Source organism: Lissotriton helveticus, chromosome 4_2 (genome assembly GCF_964261635.1).
Source record: "Lissotriton helveticus chromosome 4_2, aLisHel1.1, whole genome shotgun sequence".
Taxonomy (NCBI): domain Eukaryota; kingdom Metazoa; phylum Chordata; class Amphibia; order Caudata; family Salamandridae; genus Lissotriton; species Lissotriton helveticus.
The window spans coordinates 126,864,440-126,889,604 of record NC_136064.1 but is presented as its reverse complement, the minus strand read 5'-3'; the positions used below and the strand labels follow the sequence as shown (position 1 = coordinate 126,889,604).

Sequence of the window (25,165 nt, the reverse complement as noted above, 5' to 3'; positions counted from 1 at the left end):
AAGTAAGTAGCAGTTTAAGTTAAGTTGGGTTTTGCCAAGGAATCTGAATCAAGAATTCTCTCAAGGGTTTAGTCAGCTCCGTACCTGGGTAATAGAAAGCAGGATGTCTGGTATCTCTTTCTCAGGAATCGATAACCTAGCTACCCGCAAGGGTGGCTGGAAACCGGAGCTGGATTTTCTCGGCTGGAGAAAAAGACAGCGTCTTTCTCAGTGCGTCAAAAGGGAGGGGCGGCGTCCGTGGGCTCTCGCATTAGCTGGGCTCTCGGGCAAGTAGATAGCCGCTCTCCTCCAAACCACCGTGTGTTTGCTTAAGGCAACATTGGTATATTTATACCTGAAAGGTGCCGGGTTTGACGTAAGGTTGGACATAATACGTCAATAAAGATGTCACTAAGAACTGGCCGTTCTTTCAGTGCTCGCACGAGTTCTAGGACAAATCAAAACAGAAGCATGGGGAATTCCCAGGTTGCTGGAGGTTTGGTTTGTTTAAAGAACGCGTTGTACTCTCTAGGAGTCTGGGGAAGTAGCCTTGCTTAATTTGGACTGCATGGGCTATGACTAAATATGGATATGATTCTTATGCCTGTATAAGGATATTATTTATTATAGCCATGCAAGGGCATACATTGGGAATATCGAATTAGGGTCCTAGATAGAAATACAACAACTTCTTGGATTCGAAATTCCACCAGACTCCTAGAAGACAGGTGGATCTTCTCTCATTTCCAAGAAAATTTTGCCCAGGGAGAAAAAGATGTATGGAATCTTCCACACTGAAGGTTGCAGGAATACCTGGTCAATTTGAGATTGGTAAGTAAAATGTCTGTACGTCATTGAGCAACAGTGACCTCATATGTTTGTACTTCTATATTTATATATAGTTTCAATGTTTCTATTTTTTAACATTAACATCTACATGGCCCACCTCACAGCCATTGTACAACAACATGGCCTCAACATCGTATCCTACACCAATGACACCCAGCTCATCCTCTACCTCATCAAAGACCCCACCACTGCCAAACTTCCAGAAAGGAATGCAAGACGTTGCAACCTGGATGACCAACAGCTGCCTGAAGCTCAACGTAGAGAAGACAGAAATCCTCATCCTTGCCTCCACCCCCTCAGCTTGAGACAGTACCTGGGGTCCGACTTCCCTCAGAAGCCCACCCACCCCCTCAGACCACACCAAAAATCTTGGCATCATACTCGACTCATCACTCTCCATGAACCAACATGTCAACGCCATCACACATAGCTGTTTCAATGTCATCTGCATCATCATCAAGACTTCAAATGGATCCTCCCCAGAGTCAAGGAAGACAGTCGTCCATGCACTCATCACCAGCAGACTGGACTATGGGAAGGCGCTCTACGTCAGCATCAACAAGTGCTTACTCCGCAAACTGTAGACAATACAGAACACTGCCGCCAGACTCGTCCTCAGCATACCCCGGGATGAACATATCAGCCAGCACCTATGAAGACTCCTTTGGCTCCCTGTGGAGAAAAGAGTCATCTTCAAAATCTTCACTCATGCCTACAAATGCCTACACAACAATGGACCCAAAAACCTCAATGACAGAATCAACTTCCACATACCAAAAAAGGAACCTCCGACCTTCCAACACCGCACTGGCCGAAAACTCATGTATTCACAGAGACAAAGCAGGCAGAAGATCGTCCTCTCACATTGCAGCCAAAACCTGGAATGAACTACTGGCAGACATCAGACATACCCCTCCCTGAACACCTTCACGAAGGCCCTCAAGACCTGGCTCTCAGCTAACAGATCTGCGGACCCCCACTTCCTCAGTGCCTTAAGGCCCTCATGGGTGAGTAGCAGGCTTACAATTCCCCTGATTGATTGATTAAGATACATTTTAAAGTAAAGAAATACACAACTGTATTTTAATAGTGAATTGTAATATCATTATTAATCTTGTGTATTATTCTGTATATCATCTGGTGCTTCTCACTAACTAATCTCTACAACCATGTACACATATTTATATTTGCTCTTAACTGCTAACAAGCACCGTAGTTTTTTGGTGTCTTCCCAGTATATTTATTATTGTTAACTTAACACAAGTTGTATGTTAGTTTTTATGGTTCTGTTTAAAAATAAAGCATTTTTTTCCTGAAAAATACTAACATGTAATGTAATATCAATTACAGCTCCTTATATATTATTAGTGTCTCTAACTTATGTTCCACTAGAAAATATAGCCAAAGTAGTAATCTCCCTGTCCAACTTCACGGTTCACTTTGATGATCCCAGAAGCCATTTCCCCCGCTTTGACGAACATTTGCAATGCTATGTTCACTACCGGCTCATATCCCTCAGTTTGGAAAAAGGCCATCATTAAGCCACTCCTGAAAAAACCCACTCTCAATCCCTCCTTCCCATCTAGTTACAGACCCATCGCATGTCTTCCCTTTCCAGCAAAAGTATTTGAAAAGGCAATGAATATACAACTTTCTAAATTCATAGATGAAAACAATCTATTGGAAGAGACCCAATCTGGGTTCAGGCAGGGACACGGAACCGAAACTGCTTTAATAAAAGCGGCAGACGAAATAAGAATGACATTGGACAAAGGAGGAACGGCAGTATTAATACTGCTAGATCTTTCTGCAGCTTTCGACACGGTCGATCATGCCACCCTGATCGACCGTGTCTCAGCAATAAGCATTCAGAACAAGGCCAAAGAACTTCTCGCGTCCTTCCTGGCCAACCGCTCACAGGCAGTAAAAATGGGCCCTTTCATCTCCCATACCTTCTCCCTTCCTTGCGGAGTACCACAGGGCTCCTCGCTAAGTCCGACCCTGTTTAACATATATGTTTCAGACTTAGCGAGGGTGATTAAGTCCTACGCCATTGCTCTCACGACCTATGCCGACGACACCCAATTGGTCCTATCCGTACACAACGACGGAGCGACAGTCGCAGCAAACTTTCAAGAGGGAATGCTTGCCATCAGTTCCTGGATGTCATCAAACTGTCTAAAATGAAACTCTGACAAGACAGAGGTTATGACATTCAGGAAACTGGAACTTACTTGGTCCCCTCGATGGTGGCCCATTGAGATGGGACCTCCACCAGAACCTGTCACCAAGGTTCGTAACCTTGGAGTCATATTCGACGACAGACTGACCTTTCACCATCATGTCAACTCCGTAGTCTCCACTTCCTTCTTCACTTTGAAGAAAATCAAAAAACTTCTTCCCTACCTTCCCACTTCAGCCGGTAAAACCCTAATCAGCACTCTTGTCTTCGCCAAAACTTCTTAATGCTCAGGAAAAAGTTCTTAATAGGCTTCAGCTAGTACAGAATGCCTCAGCCAGAATCCTACTGGGCATTCTCAAGTTCACCTCCATCTCCCCTTATATCCAACAGCTTCATTGGCTCCCTTTTAGGAGCCGTACAAAATTCAAGGCATTGTGTATTGGCTGTAAAGCAATCAACAACTCAGGCCCACAGTTTCTCAAGGATGCCCTCTGCCCGCTAGAAAGTCTAAGAACGCTTCGTTCCTCCTAAGCTCATCTGCTCAAAGTCCAACAAACTAAAAAGGCCAACTGGGTGACAGATGCTTCGTGATTTCCACAGCCAGACTTTGAAACGCACTCCCCCTCTCCATTAAAACGGCCCCAACGCTTCTTAGCTTCAGGAAGAAATTAAAAACCTGGCTTTTCCCAAATTAAAATGTGCCATAGCCATCGTTCTGTTCAGTGAGCGCCGAGACACCCCAGGGTAGTTGCGCGCTATGAAAATTGCCAAAAACATAAACATAAACATAAACATAAACATAAACATAAACATGATGCCTTCTCTTCCAGCACAGAGGAATTAGTTGACAACCTAGGGGCCCTAGCCCTTAACCTGGTAGTGGATGGACCGACATACCTCAAAGGTCATCTATTGGACCCCATGTTCACCAATGCTGACTTAATAGTTGATAGCCCAATCCCGTTACCTTGGAGTGACCACTATCTAATACCCTTTACCTGGTCCGAACCGACCAGTAAGGGGTCAGAGCCTTCCGTATAATAACCTGGCCGAAATTGGTCTAGGATTCCTGTAGAGTCTTGGGCAGACATTCTTAACAACACGCGGCCAACGTTAATAGGTGATCCTGAATCAGCAAATCTAGAAATTACCGGTTGGCTTGAAGTATCTTTAGACATGGTGGCCCCCAAGAAACTCAGGTACAATAATAAGGGCTTGAAAAAGATAGTGTGGTACACCATGGCCTTAGAGAACTGAAACGTAAGTGTAAACAAACAGAGAGACAGTGGAGGAAAGACTTTTCGGAGAAAAAAAAGCAAATCTACAGAGAAGTGGTAAAATTGTATAAACTGGAAATCCGCAGCACCCAAGCCAAATACTACGAAGCTAAAATTTCCTCAACCACCAACGCCCCACGAGAAATGTTTAGGATTTTTAAAACGATCACTACCCCGAAACCACCAGCACCCCCTGTAGCTGACACACTCAAACACTGTAATGACATAGCGGAATTTTTTCATAAAAAAATTAATCCATCTACCTAACTTTTCCTTCGCCTACTACCGCGCAAAATCTCACTCAGATGGATAATGAGGGGGGACAATTAGCAACAATGTTAGAAGCCTTCCCTCCCATGGGCCTGGACTCCCTAATAATTCTTTTTGAATAAATGAAAGTCAGGATACCCAAAAGACATGGCTCCACCTTCCGTTCTAAATCTAGTCTCTCATACAGTCGCCCCCACCATTCTAGAACTCATCAACCTCTCCCTAAGCACAGGCAAGGTTCCATCTTCATGGAAGCAATCTATGGTTAGAGCACTGCTGAATAAGGTAGGAGCCGACCCAGAAGTGTTCTTGAACTATCGCCCCATTTCTTTGTTGCCAGGAATTGCAATACCATGAATCATCACCTGCTTATCTCTAGGATTAGAGAGGCAGGGGTGTCGGGGGTTGCACTTAGTTGGCTGGAGTCCTTCCTTGATGGCCGCTCATTTTAGGTCTTTGAGGAAAATGTCACCTCTAAATGTTTGTCCCTGAATTGTGGGGTGCCGCAGGGCTCGTCTCTGAGCCCCACACTTTTTGATATTTATATGAGTCCTTGGCCAAAAACGTTGAGCCCTTTGGCATCCGAATCGTTGCATACGCTGACGACACCCAACTGAAAGTATCCCTCAACCAACCTGGACACAACCCAGGCAATCTAGCCAATTGTCTTAAAAATATCTCAGCCTGGATGGAACGCTCCTTCCTTCAACTAAATGGAGAAAAACCAGAAGCGATGCTATTGGGTAAACCTCTTCCAGAGGGGTCCACTCCTATTTGGCCTAACTGTTTGGGCACCTCACCCACCTCCAAAGATCAAATAAAGAGTGTAGGAGTCTGGCTGGACAATAATCCCTAAACATGAGAGTTCAAGCACATAAGGTCGCAGGATGCTGCTTTGCTTTACTCAGGATGATGAGAAAAGTGTTTCCGTTATATAATGTATTAACCTTAGAATATTTGTTCATTTATTGTCAATTTTCCTGGAAATACATCCTATAAAGTATGTTTTCTTTGATGTTGAATAAGATCACTTTTCCACATGAAGCTTCTATCTGGGAGACTAAGAAACTAGTGGTCCAAGCATTAATTCTTTCCCGCTTGGACTACGCTAATGCTCCTTATGCTGGATCACCACGGTTCATAATAAGGAGACTCCAGGCAGTCCAGAATTGTGCAGCTGGAATGATTCTGAATATTCCCCAAAGAGAGTCAGCCCGAGCAGCCATAGCCTCTCTTCACGGGCTACCTGTCACTGAGAGGATTCTATTTAAAGTCCTCTGCATCACTCACAAGATCATGACCAAGAAAAGCCAGACAATTCTACAGTCAATCATTGCTCCATATCACTACAACAGAGCTCTTCGCTCTGTATACAAATGTCTAACTACTATCCAAAGAATCTACAGGACCAGAAGCGGGGGCCAACGATTCGCATACATGGCCTCCAGAAGATGGAACACTCTCCCTGACGACATTCGATTGGAAGAAAACCATTTGGCTTTTCGTAAGCAGCTGAAAACATGTTTTATATCCATCCAGTTAAAGTGGACACTCACACAACAGGTCCTTAGCACTGGTAGGCCTCATGGTAGCCATGCGCTTTACAAATACCTTTTCATTTAATTTACTTCAACAGCATTAGTGGTAATTGAGTTCCTCTCCCATAATGCAGCATGCTAGTTAAAGACCGGTTTGAGTCTATGTCTCAGATAGGCAGGACCTAGACCGTTAAGGGCCCTATAGGTGATGACCAGAGCCTTAAATTGTATGTGGCAGCGCACCGGCAGCCAGTGCAGCTTAGCTAAATACGGAGTGATGGAGTGGCGATAGGGGATGTTACAGATCAGCCTAGCCTCAGCATTCTACACAATCTGAGAGGTGGGATTTTTGATTAAAGAATAAGACCTCAGTCTTATCCATATTAAGTTTCAGATTATTGGTGGTCATCCAGGAGGAGATATTAACAAGGCACCGTCGGAAACTAGACATGTTACCGTCTGAGTGATCTCTGAATGAAAACACAAGCTGGGTATCATCAGTGTAAGAGATCACTCTGACCCCCCAGGATTCCACCACTTCCGCCAGAGGAGCAAGGTAGACATTAAAAAAAGTGGGCTAAGAGCGGAGCCCTGCGGGACCCCACATACCAGTGGTTTCTCAGCCGAGACATACGGCCTAAGGAAGACCTGCTGCGATCTATCCTTCAGAAAAGATTTCACCCATGTCAATGGTGTCCCCCCAGTGCCAATGTCTCGAAGACGGTCCAAAAGAATGGTATGCGAGACAGTATTGAAAGCTGCGGATTGGTCGAGGAGGACCAACATGGCCTCCTCGCCCACATCCACACACTCACGAATTGACTCTGACACCTCCAGCAGTGCAGACTCAGTGCTGAAACCCGGCCTAAAGCCCGACTGGAAATCATGTAGCAGTTGTTGCGATTCCAGGTATTGCGACAGTAGCTCCTGCACCACTTTCTCCAAGATTTTTACTGGCTTAGGGAGGAGTGAAATAGGCCGATAGTTACTGAAGCATGCCGGGATAGCATCTGCCTTCTTAAGAATAGGAATCAGAATAGCCTGTTTCCATAGAGAGGGGAACAGGCCAGAGAGTAAGGAAGAGTTCCAAATCTCAAGAAGCGGCTTGATCAATAACGGGGCAAGATTACTCAATACCTGTGCGAGAGCCGGGTCAAGAGGAGACCCTGATTTGCACCTATGAAGCAACGTCAATGCATATTCCGCGGTTAGGGGTTTAAATGAAACAAGATTTTCATCATGGGAGATTTTAATGCCAGCCATTGACATAACCCTATTCTGATTAAATGTGGCTGTGATGTTTATAATTTTCTCGTGGAAAAAATCCGAGAGACCATCACAAAGGGATTGACAAGGGACAATCGGGTAGGCCAAGGCTGAGGGATTAGAAAATTCTTTAATGATGTTAAATAGAGTCTTCGTTGAGTTTTCAGCCGTCTTAATTTTCTCTACAAAGTGATCCTTCATAGTACTGCGTTTAAGTTTATGGAAGTTCTTAAGGGCCTTTCTATAGATGGCTTTGGCAGCCGGATCATATGACCGTCGCCAAACGCGTTCCAGGTTTTTGCACCTGCTTCTTTCCTTCCGTAATTCCGATGAAAACCATGGTGCCGAAGGTTTAGATCTTAAAGAGGTAAGTGGTAGCATGGGGGCAATTAGATCAATCGAAGATGAGAGACACTGAATAAATTTGGGTACATCCGCATTTAAGTTGCTGGAAATTTGCCCTATCAATTTAGGGAAAGTGGGGTCAAGATCAGTACATGTGACCTTGTGCCATTTTCTGCCAAAGTCCCTGATTTTAGCTGGAATAAAGGGAGGTCGTGGCCTAGCCAACTTAAAAGGGATCAAATAGAGATCAGACCAAGTGAGGGGTAGAGAGGGTAGCGTAATGAGACCAGCACAGTTCAAAAAGATAAGATCAAGAGTATGTCCCGCTAAATGTGTAGGTCCCTGTACCCACTGAGTCAAATTAAGGCCAAGCATAGTATTCAATAGATTGTTGGCACGAGCACATGTGCCTACGTCTACATGTAGGTTGAAATCACCTAACACTGTGAAGTGGGGATGTTTAAGTGATAGATCTGCAATCGTAGCCAACAAAGCAAATGAAGGAGTAATGCGTCACTCAAAACATGCATCTGACTTTGTGTTGGACGTTACTGAAGACACATAGGTAAAACAATGAATCAATGTACTCACATTCAATGCTTCTAAATGTGTTGTTTAATGACATACTAGTTTGCAGTCATATCTATCCTTTGCCTCTTACTTCATGGTATTTATATAATGTTTGTGTTGGAGAAACTCATCTCTCACACTAAAGAAGTATTTATCTAAGGTGGAAAATGTGTTTTATTAATTTCTTCATTAGGAACACATAAATGAATTTGCAATTTCACTAGAGATACAAACACATTCAAAACTAAGGGTCAGATTGATAAATGTGCTTGAATCAATCAATATTCAAGAAGTTACAGTACTTCTTCTTCTTAACATTCTACGAATCAGCGATAATTGAAGTTTAAAAATCTGCTCAAAATATCCCAACTTCTGCGTAATCCCTCAGTGGAGACACAACTCCTGCTGGTCTGGATCATTATGAGGAGCAGTCTGGTCTGTCAGGCGTGTCCGGTCAGGTTGATAGGTTGAGCCTCACTTACCCTTTAACTCCTACAACCTGCTTCTTCTACAGATATTATAACCGTCTCTGCTCCTTGTGGTGAAACATCTTGAACCAGGACCCACTGTTACGGTACACACTGTTCAAAGGCCACAGGGTATTGTGAGAAGGGGTACGTCAATATTGAGACAGCTGAGTGTTGCCGGTGATGCAAACTGTGGGACACAATATCATGGAAACGTCTCCAGAGATGAAGTCCAGATAGGTTAGGTAATAGGGCTCCTTGAAGCGAACAATGAGTTTCTTGGGGAGCAAAACTACTAGTTGCATAGAGAGTGCAATGACCTTATTGTGAGGCAGATTTCAATCTTGTCCTTCCTTTATGGGCTGGTACAGGATGGGTTTGAGGGTTTTGGTATGGCTATTAGAGATGTAGCTACCACTTTCCATAGACCTTCAACATGAGCCATCACTCCTCCAACTTTTCTTCAGTGAGGTACTAACATTCAATCTTGGGGCAAATATATTCTACACAATTGCCTCAGGGTGAAAAAATCGATTGCGAATATGGACATCAAACTACTGTCTCTTTACCCTGATAATTTAAATACATCATAATTTTTAATTTAGTGTCCGAAAATATATTTGTTACTTTTTTATTTTATTTTGTTAATTTTATACATGAAAGCTGCTAATATTTGACACTAAGAACATGCCGTTGTTAATTTCAATGTGTATCATATTGCTTTCAATGCATGCCATATTTATTTTGACACAAGTTACATTTGTTTCAAGAGAGTTCATGTGCAACTTGAAGTATATCATTTTCATTTCTATTTAAGGAAAAAGGTCAACTGTTGGCATGAAGGCCAATTTCATAGGGGCACACAACATCCTGCATGTCACTTAGTCCGGTTTCCGTTTGGAATATAGCACCAAGACTGCACTGGTGGATTTGGAGGAAAATATAAGAATAACAGTAGACGCAGGGGCTTCAGCGTTGCTGGACCTTCTAGATCTGTCTGCAGCATTCAAGACGTTTGCCCACCCAATCCTATGGGACAGACTCAAACAGCTGCTGTACTCTCTTGGATCCAGTCTTACCTTAAATACCGCTTTCAAAGGGTCTTTCTCCGGCCCCATCAATCTGAACTTTAGCCACTGTGGTGCGGAGTGCCTCAGGGCTCTGCCTTGAGTCAATTGCTCTTCAACACCTATCTGGTGCCACTTTTGACTGTCATTGTATCTTAGGAAGTGACAGCAGTCTCCTATACAAACGCTACCCAGCTGGTGCCCTCTTTTTATGTTCACTCTGCTGATTTATTTGTTAGATTTAAGGGATGTCTGAAGGACATATCAAGCTAGATGAATAATAAAACAGCTTAAAACTTACTGTGGACACAAGGGAGGTCTTGTTCTTTGGTCATGCATCCCCTCCCTCTGCCGGACTATGTGTGCCAGCAGAAATGGGATCACCTCCATTACCATTACCTGGGGGTCAAATGGGATACTGACCTTTCTTTCTCAGACCCAGTCCATCCTATATCAGCCTCATGTTTTGAGAAGCTGAGAAGCTTAAGGACGAATTTGCACCTATTGCTGGATGAACGTTAAAGCGTCATAGTCCACCCTACTGTGACATCTCAGCTGGACTATACAAATAGCCTTCTTACGGATCAATAGATTATAGATGGTACAGAATTCTGCAGTGAGATTAATACTTAGAGTCCTGTTCTATCACCACATAAGACAACTTCACTGGCTCCCTGTAGCTAGAAGGATAGAGGTAAAGTCCCAGACGCTGGTTTTCTCAGACATAGGCTTTGCCTATATCAACAAAAAGACAATCTTAGATCCATTTCCCAGCACCTGCTTTGCGTACCTTGAGATGCTAATTCCTGAATGGGAGGTAGATCCTTCACAGTTGGGACAGTCAGTCTTCCCATATACATTTGATCAAGTCAGAATGTGAGTTCAGGAAGACCATGAATACCTGGCTTTTCAGTCAAAGCTTTTGCCTCTGTCAGACCGTTGTTTTCTCTTGCGCCAGCGCTAAAAAACTGCCTAGTGCCACTGCAGACAACCTTGCGCCATCCTGAATTAAAGGTGATTTGCTCATTCTATGTTTGCTGCAAAATGCAGCACACCCAGAAAGAGATAAAATGAGGTGAAAACAAAGTATTTCTCTTTGTTGTGCCACGCTAGTGATTAACACCTGTTTGTTGATTGTATTCATTCTTGGCACTACCTCACCTTTACAGATACATGTAAATCGAGGGCAGCTTAAACAAGCAATGGGTGTTACAGTGGAATGCCCGCACCATTACCAATTGCACGCCCCTTTTCAAGCTGAGTGATGTATGACACGGGCCATATTTACAAGGCCATAAAAAGTCACGCAGGGTGGCTTGCATGCTCTTGTAAATAAGGACTAGCTCACAGCGCCAACAAAGCATCAAACAATTGATAATTTGGGTGCACCAGAGGCTTTTAAATATGCCCCATAGTTTTGCAGATGGTGGGTGATCTGCCAACTCCCTGCTAGGGTGGACTAAATTCCTGTTACCTGTGGGTGAGTGGCATCAGGCTGTATGTCATGGTCTGGAGCTGGACAGCCCTTGTGTTGGTACACAGGAATCAACTGAATTGGAATTCTGATATATGGTAACCATGCAGTGTCAGCGGAGTTCTCCTCTGCCTAAACAAGGAACTGTTGTCTGTTTATAATAATAGAGTCCGTGTAGCCATGTCGCAACTCTGTTAGGCCATAATTGTTTATTCTAGTCATATAACATCGTCACCTTTCAGACAAAAACTCTGCAGATAACTTTATCCCCTATACTGAATGCTAAAGGCATTGTGATAGTGTGCCTCCTAATTGGAAATGGTATTCTACTCGGTCACACACGTAAATCTCTGTCAAAAGCCACAGTGTTGTGAAAAAGAAGGCAATTTAAGAAATGTGAGAGGCTACAATGGCAGTGTTTCTTGCAGGGTGTATCCTTACCATGTGAGAGTCACTCCTTGGATGAAAGTTGGCAAAAGCTATCCCTAGACAAATGATAAAATGTAAGGGTCAATAAATATAAATGGAACCCTACTAAAATCTACAAAGGATCATGCTTCTTTAATAACAAAGAGCATAAAGAAAGCCTTAACCTAAAATTATTAAACAGGATTAAAAGTTAAACATGAAAAAAGTTATTAAAAAAATATATATTTTTTAAACTTAATATAAAATAAAAAAAGTTACTTGACTCAAAACTGCTAGATTGTTTATGTATTTTGAGAGATAGATGAAACATTTCTGTACTACTGCAGACAATGTTTCCAGAAACACCCATTGATTCAGATCTTTAGAGAAAACATTTTCTCATCCATCAACTTCTGCAATTGCCAAAGGAGGCCAGTGCCTAGATCTAGATCTCTGGAAGCAATCCCAAGAGGACTCATAGAATGTGCTTGGAAGCAATGGTAAGCACAAGGGAAAAGAGTACATGTGGGCCATCAATTAACTCAGCAGTAGGCCAATGTTCCTAGGCATAAATCCAGTGCACACTCAAAAGTGCCCAAAAGGCAGCAGAATATAGACTGCAAGCAGTGTAGCCACACAGTCCGAAAGGAAAGAACCAGTGTTTGCTTGGTTCACAAAGCAATGGTGCAGCAACACTCTGCATCATGAGTTTATGATATAGGAGCACTTAAAGAAATGATAGTTCCATTTGGTCTCTTATTGGGACATCCATTGCAGAGCAGAAAAAGTCCAAACAATCAGGAACAGAGGAATACCTCCAAAAAAGATTTCCGGCATGGAGTGTATAAATGATGGAACAACTCCGAAGCCTGTCTGGAATCCAATTTTCTAAAAGAACTGCACTACTACAGTTCTAGACATATTAAAAATACGGTGCAGGAGCTCACTAAAAGCGAATTAGTACAATAAAACGTCTCCTGTGCAGAAGTTAAGGCCACATCCTTCTGGAACAATAAGGCTTTCAATCTGCTCAAAGCATCAAAGTTCACATTTAAAAGTTTTATTGAAGGCCAAAGTGCTGCCTCCCTAAATGTGCGGGAAGTTGGAAACAGCACTTGTGTGAAATGAATCACAGCTACAGAAACCCTCACCAGATAAGCAATTTGTAATTTCATTCTGCAAGAGTCTTGACATTTTATTATTCAGATGCAATCTGAAAGCTGTACATATCACAGCTGCTGTGGAGCCCTTCATATAGCAGGTCAAATTTTCCATTGATGCATTACATAGGCCATGAAGCAAACCTCTCTACAAAGCAAGGCATGTACCGCTGTGAGTTGGATCCATCATCATTCTTTAGCTCACTTTGCCACCTCAGTTCAGACCAAGCTATATGAAAATCAATTTGACCCGTGCTTCATGGGAGAAGTACAGTCTGAACTGCCAAGCCAGGTCTTCCCTGAACCGGAAACATGCATCCTGGTTCAGGTTTCTGGGTGACACCCTTCATTAGGCGGTCTAGCTTGAATCCAATGGCAAAGTGAGCAAGGGATCCACATCTGGGCATACCCTGCCAACTTATGGCGAACAAAGAAAACACAAGGATATGATGAACAGAACGCTGAAACTTTTCAGACACTCACCACCAGGCACAGATCTGGGTTGAATCCATCATCATTCTTTAGCTCACTTTGCCACCTCAGTTCAGACCCAGCTATATGCAAATCAGTCTTGACCATGTGTCTCATGGGAACAGTCCAACCCAAATTGCCAAGCCAGGTCTTTCCTTAACTGGAAACAAGCATACTGTGCCAGTTTCTGGATAACACCCTTCATAAGCCAGGCTATCTTGAATCAATGGCAACGTGAGCAAGGGACCCACATCTGGGCATACCTTGCCAACTTTGTAAGGAGGACATGTTTCCTCATGATGTCTATCACAGATGACACAATGTTACCCAAAGAGTATATCATAGTGGACAATGTAGTCATACCATTATCTAATACCGCCAGAGCCCTTTCTAAATTTCTCCATCAATCTTGTGCAGTATTTCAGCAGCCTCTTGCTGGGAAATGTGTCACACTTCATTGTATATTCCATACCAGAATTGCTTTTGAGGACCTTGTAGAAGGTTCTGAAGTCATCAGAAAGAAGGGATAATCATTGTTTTATCCAAAAGGGCACAGCTTCCCAAAACTTTAAACTGTTACCACCCCGAGTGTTGTGTATAAATCTAACACGGGTTGGAACTGTTGATTTTGAACCCTTCCAGGTCACCCACAAAATGAGCATGACAGTTGTTTGTATTTAACAGCACACTAACCATCCCCTCTGATTGGTCCCAGGTGGCCAATATTTCCATTGTGACGTTTTTGAACCATTGCCAGTTCACAAACCATGCAAATGTGGGAATGATAGGTGTCTTTACATCATCTTCCTTAGCCAGATCAACCCATGATTCTGCTGTATAGTTGTGTTCAGGAAAATCATTCAATGTGTGTTCTGGTATGCTTTGAATAATGCCTCATTCCACTGAACCTGCCAATATTTATTTCCTGACATTGATTTTAACTCAACTGGGCCCCTTCAAAAGTCAAACTCGTGTGTGGACAATTTAAAAAGAAAATATGCAGAATATACCAAATTGTGTTAGTGAGCATATTTGTCATACTGGTGATGGTGCAAGCCTATAATATTAACATTTGTATTGTGACTAGAGAATTATTTTATGCAAGAAGTAATCACTATTATGGTAAACGTCTGGTGGGTGTTTCAGGAGTTCACTTTTGCATGGGTTATCCGCTAGGATGTCTGCCTCTGACTTAAATTTGGCCTCATAAATACTGTTCCACCTAATCCTTCGGAACTGACCGAAGAGCAGATTCTATTTCAGGGCTCTGGCGTAATTGCTGCTGCATAATCGCAAGCTATTACTGTTGGTGGCCTTTGTTCAATCTGATTTTTAGATCAAGGAAAAGGATGCTATTGTCTGAGATAGTGCTAGTGAACTTTAGGTACGGATTCGGGATGTTAATCCATTGACAAAATTCATCACATGCAAACCGACCCCCCTTCCAAAAGATGAAGATGTCATCAATTAATCACTTCCACAACACCAAATTGGTGTGGAAAGGGTTAGATGCACTGTAGTTCTCTCTTTCTTTGAAAGCAGACATATACAAAGATGCCACGCTCGGCGCGAATGTGTTGCCCATTGGTGTGCCCTGGGTCTGATGGTAAAGTTGTTAGTTATATTCAAAAAAGGACTCTGTCAAGGTCAGTGTGGCATACTCCAGGATAAAGGGCACCGGCAAAGGTGAGTCCCCCTCAAGGTTTGTCAGGGCATCATCTATGGCGCTTAAGGTAGCACGTTGCAAGATATTGGTGTAGAGGGCCCCAACATCCAGGATAACCAGCAGGTTTATTTCCTCTGGATTTTGGACCCCCTCAATCAGGCGAAGGATATTGGTGGTGTATTTTTAAAATGATGGAGTAGTTCTAACAAGAGGTTGCAAAAAATGATCACAAAACCTTGATAAGGGTTAAAGGATTGACCCAATCCCTGAGACGATATACCTGCTAGGGACAAGAATTATCCCTTTGTGAATCTTAGGCAAGATATAGATGTAGGGTATCTTGGGGTCCTTGGTAGTGAGGAAGTCTGCTTCCTTCTTGCTGATTCACCCCACTTCACAATGGTTGAAATGATAGTGGTAAGGCAGGGGGTTGGATTGTCTGTTACAGGAGTGTAATATCTCTGATTGCTGACAAAACTCTTGCCCCACCTTTATCTGTTTGTTTGATGGTAATTCCGGGATCATCAGCCAGGGATATGACACCCACCAGTTCGGCTGAGTATAAATTGTGAAAGGTGGTTGGTGTTGTGCCACTAGATCTTTGAGTACAGCCTGCTCAAAGGTTAGTACAACATTTGGTACCATACTGCTATTAGGTGTAAAGGTAGAAGGGTTATGTAACCCTGTATCATCGATGAGGAGTGTAAGTGTGTCTTGGAAATTGACTTTGATGTGTATTTAATGGAAAAAACCTTGTATTTCGCAATTATCACAAAACCTATCAATCTTAGGGGTAGGGACGTAACCCAAACCCTTCTGTAGGACCTTTTTCTCAGAATCAGTAAGAGTCATAGACGAGAGGTTAACAATCAGTTTTTTTTCCCTCTTGTCTGGCTCCTTGTCTCTACTGAGAGAGTTGGTTGTTCCTGACATTGCACTGTCATTTGGTTCCCTTTTCTTCACCCGCTTCTTCTGCCTCTGCCCCAGCCTCTGTCCAAAAAGGGGTTTGTTTCCTTGTGGGAAGAATTGAGGATGTCCTGTTGGTATATGGGAAACTGCCAACACAGGGCTCCCTGATAGGGTGGCATGTTATACGCCGTAGAAGGGGTTAAACAGGCTATGTTTTGAGAAGATTTTAAATGGATAAATGGATAAATACAAAAAATATTTTATATATATTGTTTCATAATAATTCAAATACTTATTTAACAAAATGTAAACTTTAGTTTATTTTTATTTAATTTAACCTTAATTCCTATGAGGTTTTATTTTAGGTCTATACGCCCAATATTTTATGAGACGGCGCAGTATCAGTAGTTGGCTTTTTGTAGTGCTGAATAGGGGGGATGGAACTTGTTGTTCTGCTTGCACTGATTTATAGCACCAGGAGCTTGTTCTGGGTTACAACATCTGTGAAAGCGCCATCTCATGGCATGCCAGAGGGCGTTGCTCCTTTCTTGTTACCCAAGTAGATTTTCTACTCAAGTAGCAGCTTTCTCACCTTGAATTGTCACAACCGCCTGTGAAAATCACTTTAGTAGGCACTAGTTTTTGCACAAAAATAGTAAGTTGGGGAGCCATATGCAAAAAAAACTCTACTCTGCATTATATTTATCTCCCATCCCAGTACTGAACTTACTACAAAGGTACATTTTTGTGGGTACTGAAATTTGGGAAAACAACTGAAAAGTACATAATGTATTCTGATGGTGGGTACCTTTTTGTTCACAAATATTTTTTTTCTAACTTTGTGAATTGGTATGGGAATTTTAGTATGTTTTGTACTTTACTTAAAATTGTTGGTACTGCTTGAACTTAACACACTCTTTGCTGTGGATTGTGTGTTGCTTGTGGCATAGCTACCAGGGTTTTAACAGGAATTGACTCTGTGTTGTATTTTGATCTAACCAGAGTGAGTTTATGAGTTGGTTGGGGTGCTGTCATCTCAAATTAATTAACCCATTTCAGACATTATTATGCAGAGGTTGGGAGAGAGGAGTAGCCAGCAATTACCATCCAAGTTTCAAATTTCGGAACTTAAACATTTTTGATTTTTGGATTGAGAAATATCATGTTCCCTTATTACAAGTTAAATTTATCCTGTAATACTTGTAATAAGGTGACTGGAATATCCGTCAAATTTGTGATGGGGTAACATGTCCTCTTAACTTTAAGCCAGAGCCCTTAGTCATTGTTTTAATTTCTGGAGGGTTCGGGAAGTTTCTGAAGTGTACCCATGGAGGTCGCACTAAAGGTTGGCAAGAAATCCAGGTTTATACTGCTCAGCACTTTTTGCTCCAATCAAAATGGATTCAGTGTGCCATCGTGTCAAAGATGTGCAGCATTGCAGAGCTCTGCTCAGCCTTGCTCTGCCAGATGATTGCTGCTTCCAAAAAAGGAACTAAGTCCAAAGATTAAACCTTGAATGAGTGAAAGGCAATAAATATTTCTGCCAGGTGAAACACTCTCCAGCGATGGCAAAATCCAGGTTGCTTCCACTGAGATCAGTTGCTGACAAAATCCTGAAGAATTTGCATAAAACTTTGAAGGAGTCTAATAGACCTTGATAAAAGCTAAAAAGTTTGACTGTTTTTGTTTTTTGCTTTATAATTGTTGGTGCTGCTTCAGCATAGCACACCTTTCATATCAGCCTGCTGGCTGCTTGTGCTATAGCTACCAGGGGCTTATTGGAAATTCTCTCAAAATGTTGTTTTGATATGCCCAAAGAGTTGGTTTTTTTTGGGGTTGGTATGACTCCCTCCTCCTTATTTTTTTAAGAAATGTTCACAATGTGGTTATTGCCTACATTGGTACATTTATCGGATTTTGTGTGAATCTGGAATCACGCACATGGTTATACTTTAAGGGGGTGATAGTTAGGTTGGGCAGAAAGTCAACACACAGCTTGTTGTAGGCTTTCCGTCCACAGGGGAATTTCACTCCGCTTCTAAAGGGCGGGCGGGCAAAACAGTAAACCCAAAATGACAGTGGAGCCAGCCTTGGCTCTGCCGTTGGGATTATGATGTCAATTTTCACCTGCCCATTCATGGCCTTCTGCTATGGGCCCTGGGGGATACCATACATCGTTGTAACATATGGCAGGCACCGCATTGTGTCTGTCATATGGTCCATGGATGGTATAAATGTGTATATTTTCTATTGAGGCTGGTGCTGCAACCTGCATCACAGGCCTCAAAAGAAATGATGTACTCTCCAACCAGGGTGAAGGTGGCCGCATCATAATAGTGGAAGCAGGACTTCCGACTCCTTGTCCGGTGGTCCCGTTTCCGATACAACTCATGTCTGACTGACATCATAATACGTTTTTTGTATTTTTGTGATATTAATAATTTCAATGAACAATTAAAAACAATAAAAACTAAAAGCCCAAAGCCAAGCTTGTTAAAAGAATGAACTTTTACAAAACTCCTATTCACTGTAGTGGCAGACATTGCATTGCTGTATCTGTTTCAATTAGGTGATGGAACACGCGGCTCACTTTATAACATTGTGACATTCAAACAGGATGCTAAATATGTATACGTTTGACTCAGCTGGCATCAAAGAAGAATTGAATTTAAAATGAGGTTTGGAGCGCACGCAAATAAAAGTGACTTTTGTTAATCAATAATTTGCAATTTAGATTATTTAATATAATAATAGGTGCACACACAGAAGAAGTAAAGTTGGAAAGTTTGCATGATTGAACATGGCATCATTTTCTGAGCCGAAAGAGCTCCATGATCTATACTTGGATGCGACTGCGCCGGTGACTGCATTTATAGCAAAGGATTCTGCCCTCCATGATGATGCGATTACACGGATGTTACCTTCTTTCAACAAAATCTTCTCCTCAGGTCTGTTTTTAATAATAAATGTATTTTTATTTTATGTTGCTAGTATAATCAAAAGCAGGGTTAGAGAATTGACATGAATCGTCGATTGTAAATTTCTGTGCTTAGGGCAAAAACACATTGATAATGAAAAGTACATTGTAAAATATATAAATATTTACCACTCATCTATAGCGTCTTCTACACTGTGTATTAAAAAGCAAGAGGGACAAAAAATAATGTCACTTATTTTCCCTGATGTTGCAGAAATATTGTAAGTTTTGAGAATAGAGAATTGTAATAAAACACAGGAGGCTGTTTCTGTAGCTCAATATATAGAATGCGCCAGAGACTGAGAAGAGACAATTCGTTTTTTAGATCTGGTCCCCTTAACTATTAGTGATATTGCAATTCTGATGATTCATGAATGCATTATACAAATATATTCCCCTAGTTGTTTTAATAAATCTTTGTTATCTCACTATTTCATGATAACACAGTTATACCTGAGTATATATGCACAGTTGGAGGTATTTTACCTTAGATCATGTAAATAGACTCAACATCACATTGGACATAAAACCTAGGCCCCCATAACATTTAGCTTGCCCAGAGGATAAATAGTGCACGTTCAAGGGCTACATTCAAAGGTATATCTATCAGCCTGCTACATTTATGGAGGTTCAAAAGGGGGTGGTGATGGACGGAGCATCTGAACCAATCAAACACTCACACCCAGTCAACCGATCTGGGTTTATTCCATCACCGGTCTGTAGCCCACTCTGCCACCCCAGTTCAGACATTGCCATATGCAAATCAGTATGAACCTGTGCCTTATGGGAACAGTCCAGCCCGAAGTGCCAAGCTATGCCTTCCCTGAACCGGAAACAAGCTTCCTAGGACTGGTTTCTGGTATTCCAGCCGTCTTCAGCCAGTGGCAAAGTGAGCAAGGGACTCACGTCTGAGCATACCCTGCAAACTTATGGCAAACAAAGTGGTACAAAAGGGGGTGGTGATGGACATCTCCCTAGAACTTTATCAGCTAACACTTCTTCTCCATTTCTGGGAACCATCTTGTCTTTCTGAATTGGACAACCATTTCTAACCTCATAAGCTCGACCATTGGTATCTACTGCATGCAATACATAATTTGTCTAAAAATAACTCTTTTCATTAAAGAAAGGCTCTGAACTTGAACTGTTTTCCATTCATCATAAAAAATCACAAAAATTAGTTCTGTTAATTACTCTCTTCCTCTTACTTTTGGCCTTCATGGAATTCTGTTTAAAACTAAAATGACTTAAAAAGCCTTTTGAATAATGGATTCAATATGCTTCTTTTTATAAAATAGTGCTCTTTGTCTATATTTTTCACCTCTTTCAGCAAGTTATGTACCACTCTATTATAATTTAATTTTTTTTACGTATTTCTTTATACTGATTTGGTCTTCTTTTACCATACGTTCTATCTTTAGGTCTATGTTTTTATTATTTTTTCTACCTTTATGATTCTCAGTTGTTTCCACATTCTGCACACTGTTTGTGGGCTTAGAAAGTTTTTTAATACATTTCTTAGTTGTCTTAGCGGGAGATGGTTTCTTTTTACCCACATGATGCTGGTCGTCCAATACTTGTTGAGTTTTCTTCGAGTAACTATTCTTTGTGGAAGAGGTGTGGCGCCGCGGCCAGGGCGACTGACGCTGGAATCTGGGGACCACGGTTCGATCCCCGGCTCCGGCGGCAGGTTAGCCCAGCACCATGTGACTCTGGGCAATAGCTCGCTTAATCTTCCCGACGGCCCCCCAGCGCCTAGAGACCCTTACGGGTGATTGTGCGCTTTACAAATGTGGACTTTACTTTTAGCAGTATTTTTCTCTTTCTTAATTTTTCAGGCATGATAACTTTATTTTGATGATGATAAACAATATCTATAAAAAATAAACATAAATAAATATATTTTAATAAATATATAAATTATACTTCTCAATTACTATACCAACACATTCCATATAAAACATCATTTAACCACTTTCTTTTCTTATCACTAATTAAAATTGTAACTTAAACTGTATAGGAATGCAAAGGGAGTAACAGGGTGTTTGCAGCAGTGTATGAATACTGACTGGGGAATTGTAGGCCTGAAACACAATTGTGTACTTGGTTCAAGCACTACCTGCATCAGGCATAGGAGTTTGAAGCAGTCCATGTCCTAAAGCCTCACTTACTGCATGTGTACATGGGTACTGACTAAATAATTAGACTACTACAAGCACAGATACTGGGTGAATGTATAGTTGGTGGAGTTTTCGTTCAGTGAATGTTAGAGCATGGTGCTGTAAAGGTCATTAGCGGAGCACAAGGGGAGTAACAGGGTGTTTGCAGCAGTGTATGGATACTGACTGGGGAATTCTAGGCCTGAAAGACAATTGTGTACTTGGTTATTGCACTACATGCATAGTGCATAGGAGTTTGAAGCAGTCCATGTCCTAATGCCTGAGTACATGGATACTGACTTATTGATTACAGTAGTATAAAAAGAGACAATTAGTGAATTTATAATTGGTTAAGTTTTCCTTCAGTGAATGGATTAGTACATAGTGCTGAAAGGGCCACTACAGCACTGCAAGAACAGTGACAGGGTGAACCCAGAAGCAAGCAGGAAGCAGGTAGCAGGTAACATGCATTTCACCTCCTAGAAAGGCTTGATCCCATGATCAAGCTTTTGGAGGAGGTGAAACGCATTGGGACTGGCAAGGAAAATAAAGCCGCTGTAAAGCTTTTAGAAATACACCTGCGAGAGAGTGCGTCCTTATTTCAGTTTGTGACTGACTGATTCCTTTGTGCATGTAAAATCGGCTTAATCCCGAAGGAATGGAATCGCACCGCGCCACCTGACAAGCGCCAACGTCAAAATGGATTAAACTGCAATATATATATATATATTTTCACACAAATTGTCCTGTAGCAGAGGGAGCACTTAACAGTTGGTGCTCGCATTGAGACCAGGGCAGTGTCTCGATATGTATTTCACACAAAGAAGAATTGTCGCGGCACACCTCTTGGTAGTTTTCAGATGTTTTTTATTTCAGATCGTGATCAAATCCAGTTGATCACAATCTGAAATAAAAACGATCTGAAAACTACCAAGAGGTGTGCCGCGACAATTCTTCTTTGTGTGAAATATATATATATATATATTTATATATATAGATAGCCCCAGATGAAAATTTCCAAATTTCATCAGATACATTTAGTTAGATTTGCTTGACCTTCCAGGCCACCAGGAAGACAAGGCAGAAGCTAAAAGCTCCCCTGAATTCCTTGCTTGTCATTGACCCCCTCTTTGAAAAGGGTCATTAACATTGTAGGGCCGAGGGACACCCAGACAACGTCTAGCAACAGATTTGACCTGGTGCAGGATACCCAACAAGAAACTGCAGGGCCTCATCACACATATCACGACCGAAGTACTAGCAAAAAGGTTCATGAACACAAAGGAATGTATTTTCTTAAATGTAAAATCACCCAGAATATCAGTGATATATACACTACAAAAAGTTCACAAAAACCTGACAAGTCCACCAGTGTGCCCTATATTTCAGGTTGTGGGTCCATTTTGGAACCCTTAGGCCAATGTGTAGATTTCTTTATAAAGGACTGTGTACCTAAAACTGCATGCTACGTGATAGATAGCATGACAATGATAAACTTAGTTGGACCCACCTGCTCAACCCCACATCGGACTTGTTGTGTACAATGGATGTTGAATCCCTGTACAGCAACATTCCCCAGACCCTGGCCACGACTGCATCCAGAAAGTCCTCGATTCCAGGCCTCTCCCACATGCTGTCACAACATTGTTTACACTGCAACTTCTGGAACTTTGCCTCACTAGGAACTTTTTTACCTTTGACAACGAGTTCTGTCAGCAAGTGAAGGGAACATCAATGGGGGCTGTTTTTGCCCCCAATCTAGCGATATTGTTCATGGATCATCTTGAGATGACAGCAATTCTGTCACCCTCCAACCCCTTTTTTTCTGGTGTCTTCATTATGGCACAGATAAATAGATGGCATTTTTCTAATCTGGCACAACAATAAAGACACACTTTATCAATTTGTACACTGGCTAAACAATAATTGCCTCAGTCTGACATTCACCCTTACCCTTGACGACTCAGCAATTGCATTTATGGATCTTACCATCTACCACTCTGATGGGGAACTACTGACAAAGCTCTATAGATAAACCACAGAACGTAACACACTTCTATGCTATAGAAGTAACCACCCCAGAGCTCTACGAGACTCTCTTCCAAATTCCCAATTCTTACGCATTATATGCAATTGCTATGCAAAGGAAGACTATTTTCATGAGGCTGCCAAGTTCAAAGCACATGGATTCCAAAGAGATTGGTACGCATTGCACAGAGTTGGGCATGTTTCTGCCCTAGAAAAGTCTTGTTGTCACCTAAAGAGAAATCCAGTACAGATAGAATAGTTTGTGTCACACATTTTCCAACCCCGTCCGCAAATCATTTCCCAAACACTGGTCTGTACTAAATGCAGTCAACTTAAATATAGAGCGCCCTCTAGTCGCTTTCTTAAAAAAGCCATAACTTGAAAGATAACCTCGTGAGAGCAGCACTACCAAGCCCCAAACCTAAAGTCACTCTAGATGCATATTGGGGCTTGGAGCCATTGCTTGGACATTCTAAATTTGGCAATTGTAATGTATGCGATTTCACAATAGAAGGCAAGACTTTCAATTTTAACAATGTTGTAGTAAAATCACGTACTTTGTTCAATTGTAACACCTACAATGTAATTTACCTCATTCAATGTCCCTGTCAGAAGGTCTATATTGGACAGACTACAGAGAAAATAAAGACTCGGATTGGACAACACTGCAGTAGGCTGCGATATAAAACACCAAAAGCACCTCTAGTTGACACAATGAGGACAAAATCAAATGGACAGTCTTAAATGTTTTGAAACAAACCCCGAGAGGAGCAACTATGGCTCAACTGCTAAACGAGGAAGAATTGAAAATGATTATCCGTATAGACAGCATTAGAAACGGATTAAACAGAAATGAAGATTGGACCTCCTTACTCCAACTTACAACTATGCATGCTTATGGATACTAGTGCACAACCATAAAACTGAGTTCAATTGTCAGTCCATACCATTTAAATTGGAATACCCGAAATGTGTTAGCTTTTCTTGGAAATATACATAACTATTGCTCTTTTAAAAAAAGCAAATCATGTATAGGACTAACAATTTCTTAAATGTTTTTCTTTTTAATGTTAAGTTTCTCATTGTTCCTCAAAAAATAGTTGTCATCCAGTATTCACCCTCTTCATACTGGCAATTCACTGTCAAACATACTGTAATTAGTCTTTCCTTTATGTCTTCCAAACCCCTCACCCAATATGGCCGCCATCAACTTAGCCTAGATCACGTGTGTTGCATGCCTTTTAAAACACGAGTCGCCACAATCACCGTGCATTGCAGCCCTCGCACTGGCGATCCCATCATCTACAGCCATCACGTTACTCAACACCCAGCACCGGTAAGAGCCTATGCGTCTCTGCACTTAATTTCTATTTAGACCCCACCGGTATGCTTTTAATGATGCTCTATAGATGTCCTGTTAACTCCACCTCCTCGAGGTATCTAAATTGATCTCACTTGATTCCAATTTTATTGGCAACAAGATCTAAGGTAAAGGCTCACCCCTATTACAGACTGGCATTGCACCCCGGGCCCCGCTCCTCAAACACCGCATTCTCTTTTTTAGATAACGAGTAAACACTGCTCCAGCATCGCATTCACCGCTCCGGGTTCAAAGCGTATACTATTTCATTCACCGAACTTCAGATATCAAGAAATCCTTTCTAAACACCTCGCTAAGGTCAGCATACACCTGCTGGTTGCCGCCACTGCAAATTGTCCCAGCAAGCGTCACATTTTCGCCCAACTGATACCAGACTTTAAATGCAATCACACCATCTGCTCTCTGTAAGACCAGAATTCAGCCATCGGTCACCGCTGCATTAGGGCTTACACTGTCTCTCCCCCCTTTTCTTATCCTTACGGAGTGTGTATTAGGATCGAACCTTAACTGAATTGTTTCACAAAGTTGTCACCCGCAAACCTGCATGCGCTTACACAAACCTTCACTTTTCCTGGCATACCATCACCAAAACCTCCACTGTATAAAAGTAATGGTGAATTTACAACCGTAAACGTCCATCACAACACAGATCTCATTTCACTCAAACCATGCCTCCACACATGGTTCAACCCTTACAGTTTTGATCAATACCCCCACAATCT

The 25,165-nt window shown here is 41.9% G+C and overlaps 1 protein-coding gene across 1 annotated transcript in view; it reads left to right on the top strand.

Moving 5' to 3' along the window:
• Positions 1 to 18,698: 18,698 nt before the first annotated feature.
• The window catches only part of LOC144751974 (nicotinamide N-methyltransferase-like), a 109,150-nt gene continuing 102,683 nt past the window's right edge, over positions 18,699 to 25,165 (top strand). Inside the window, exon 1 of the mRNA XM_078639933.1 lies at positions 18,699 to 18,846. Within this exon, the coding sequence (XP_078496059.1) occupies positions 18,699 to 18,846 (148 nt within the window). The remainder of the gene's footprint in view (positions 18,847 to 25,165) is intronic.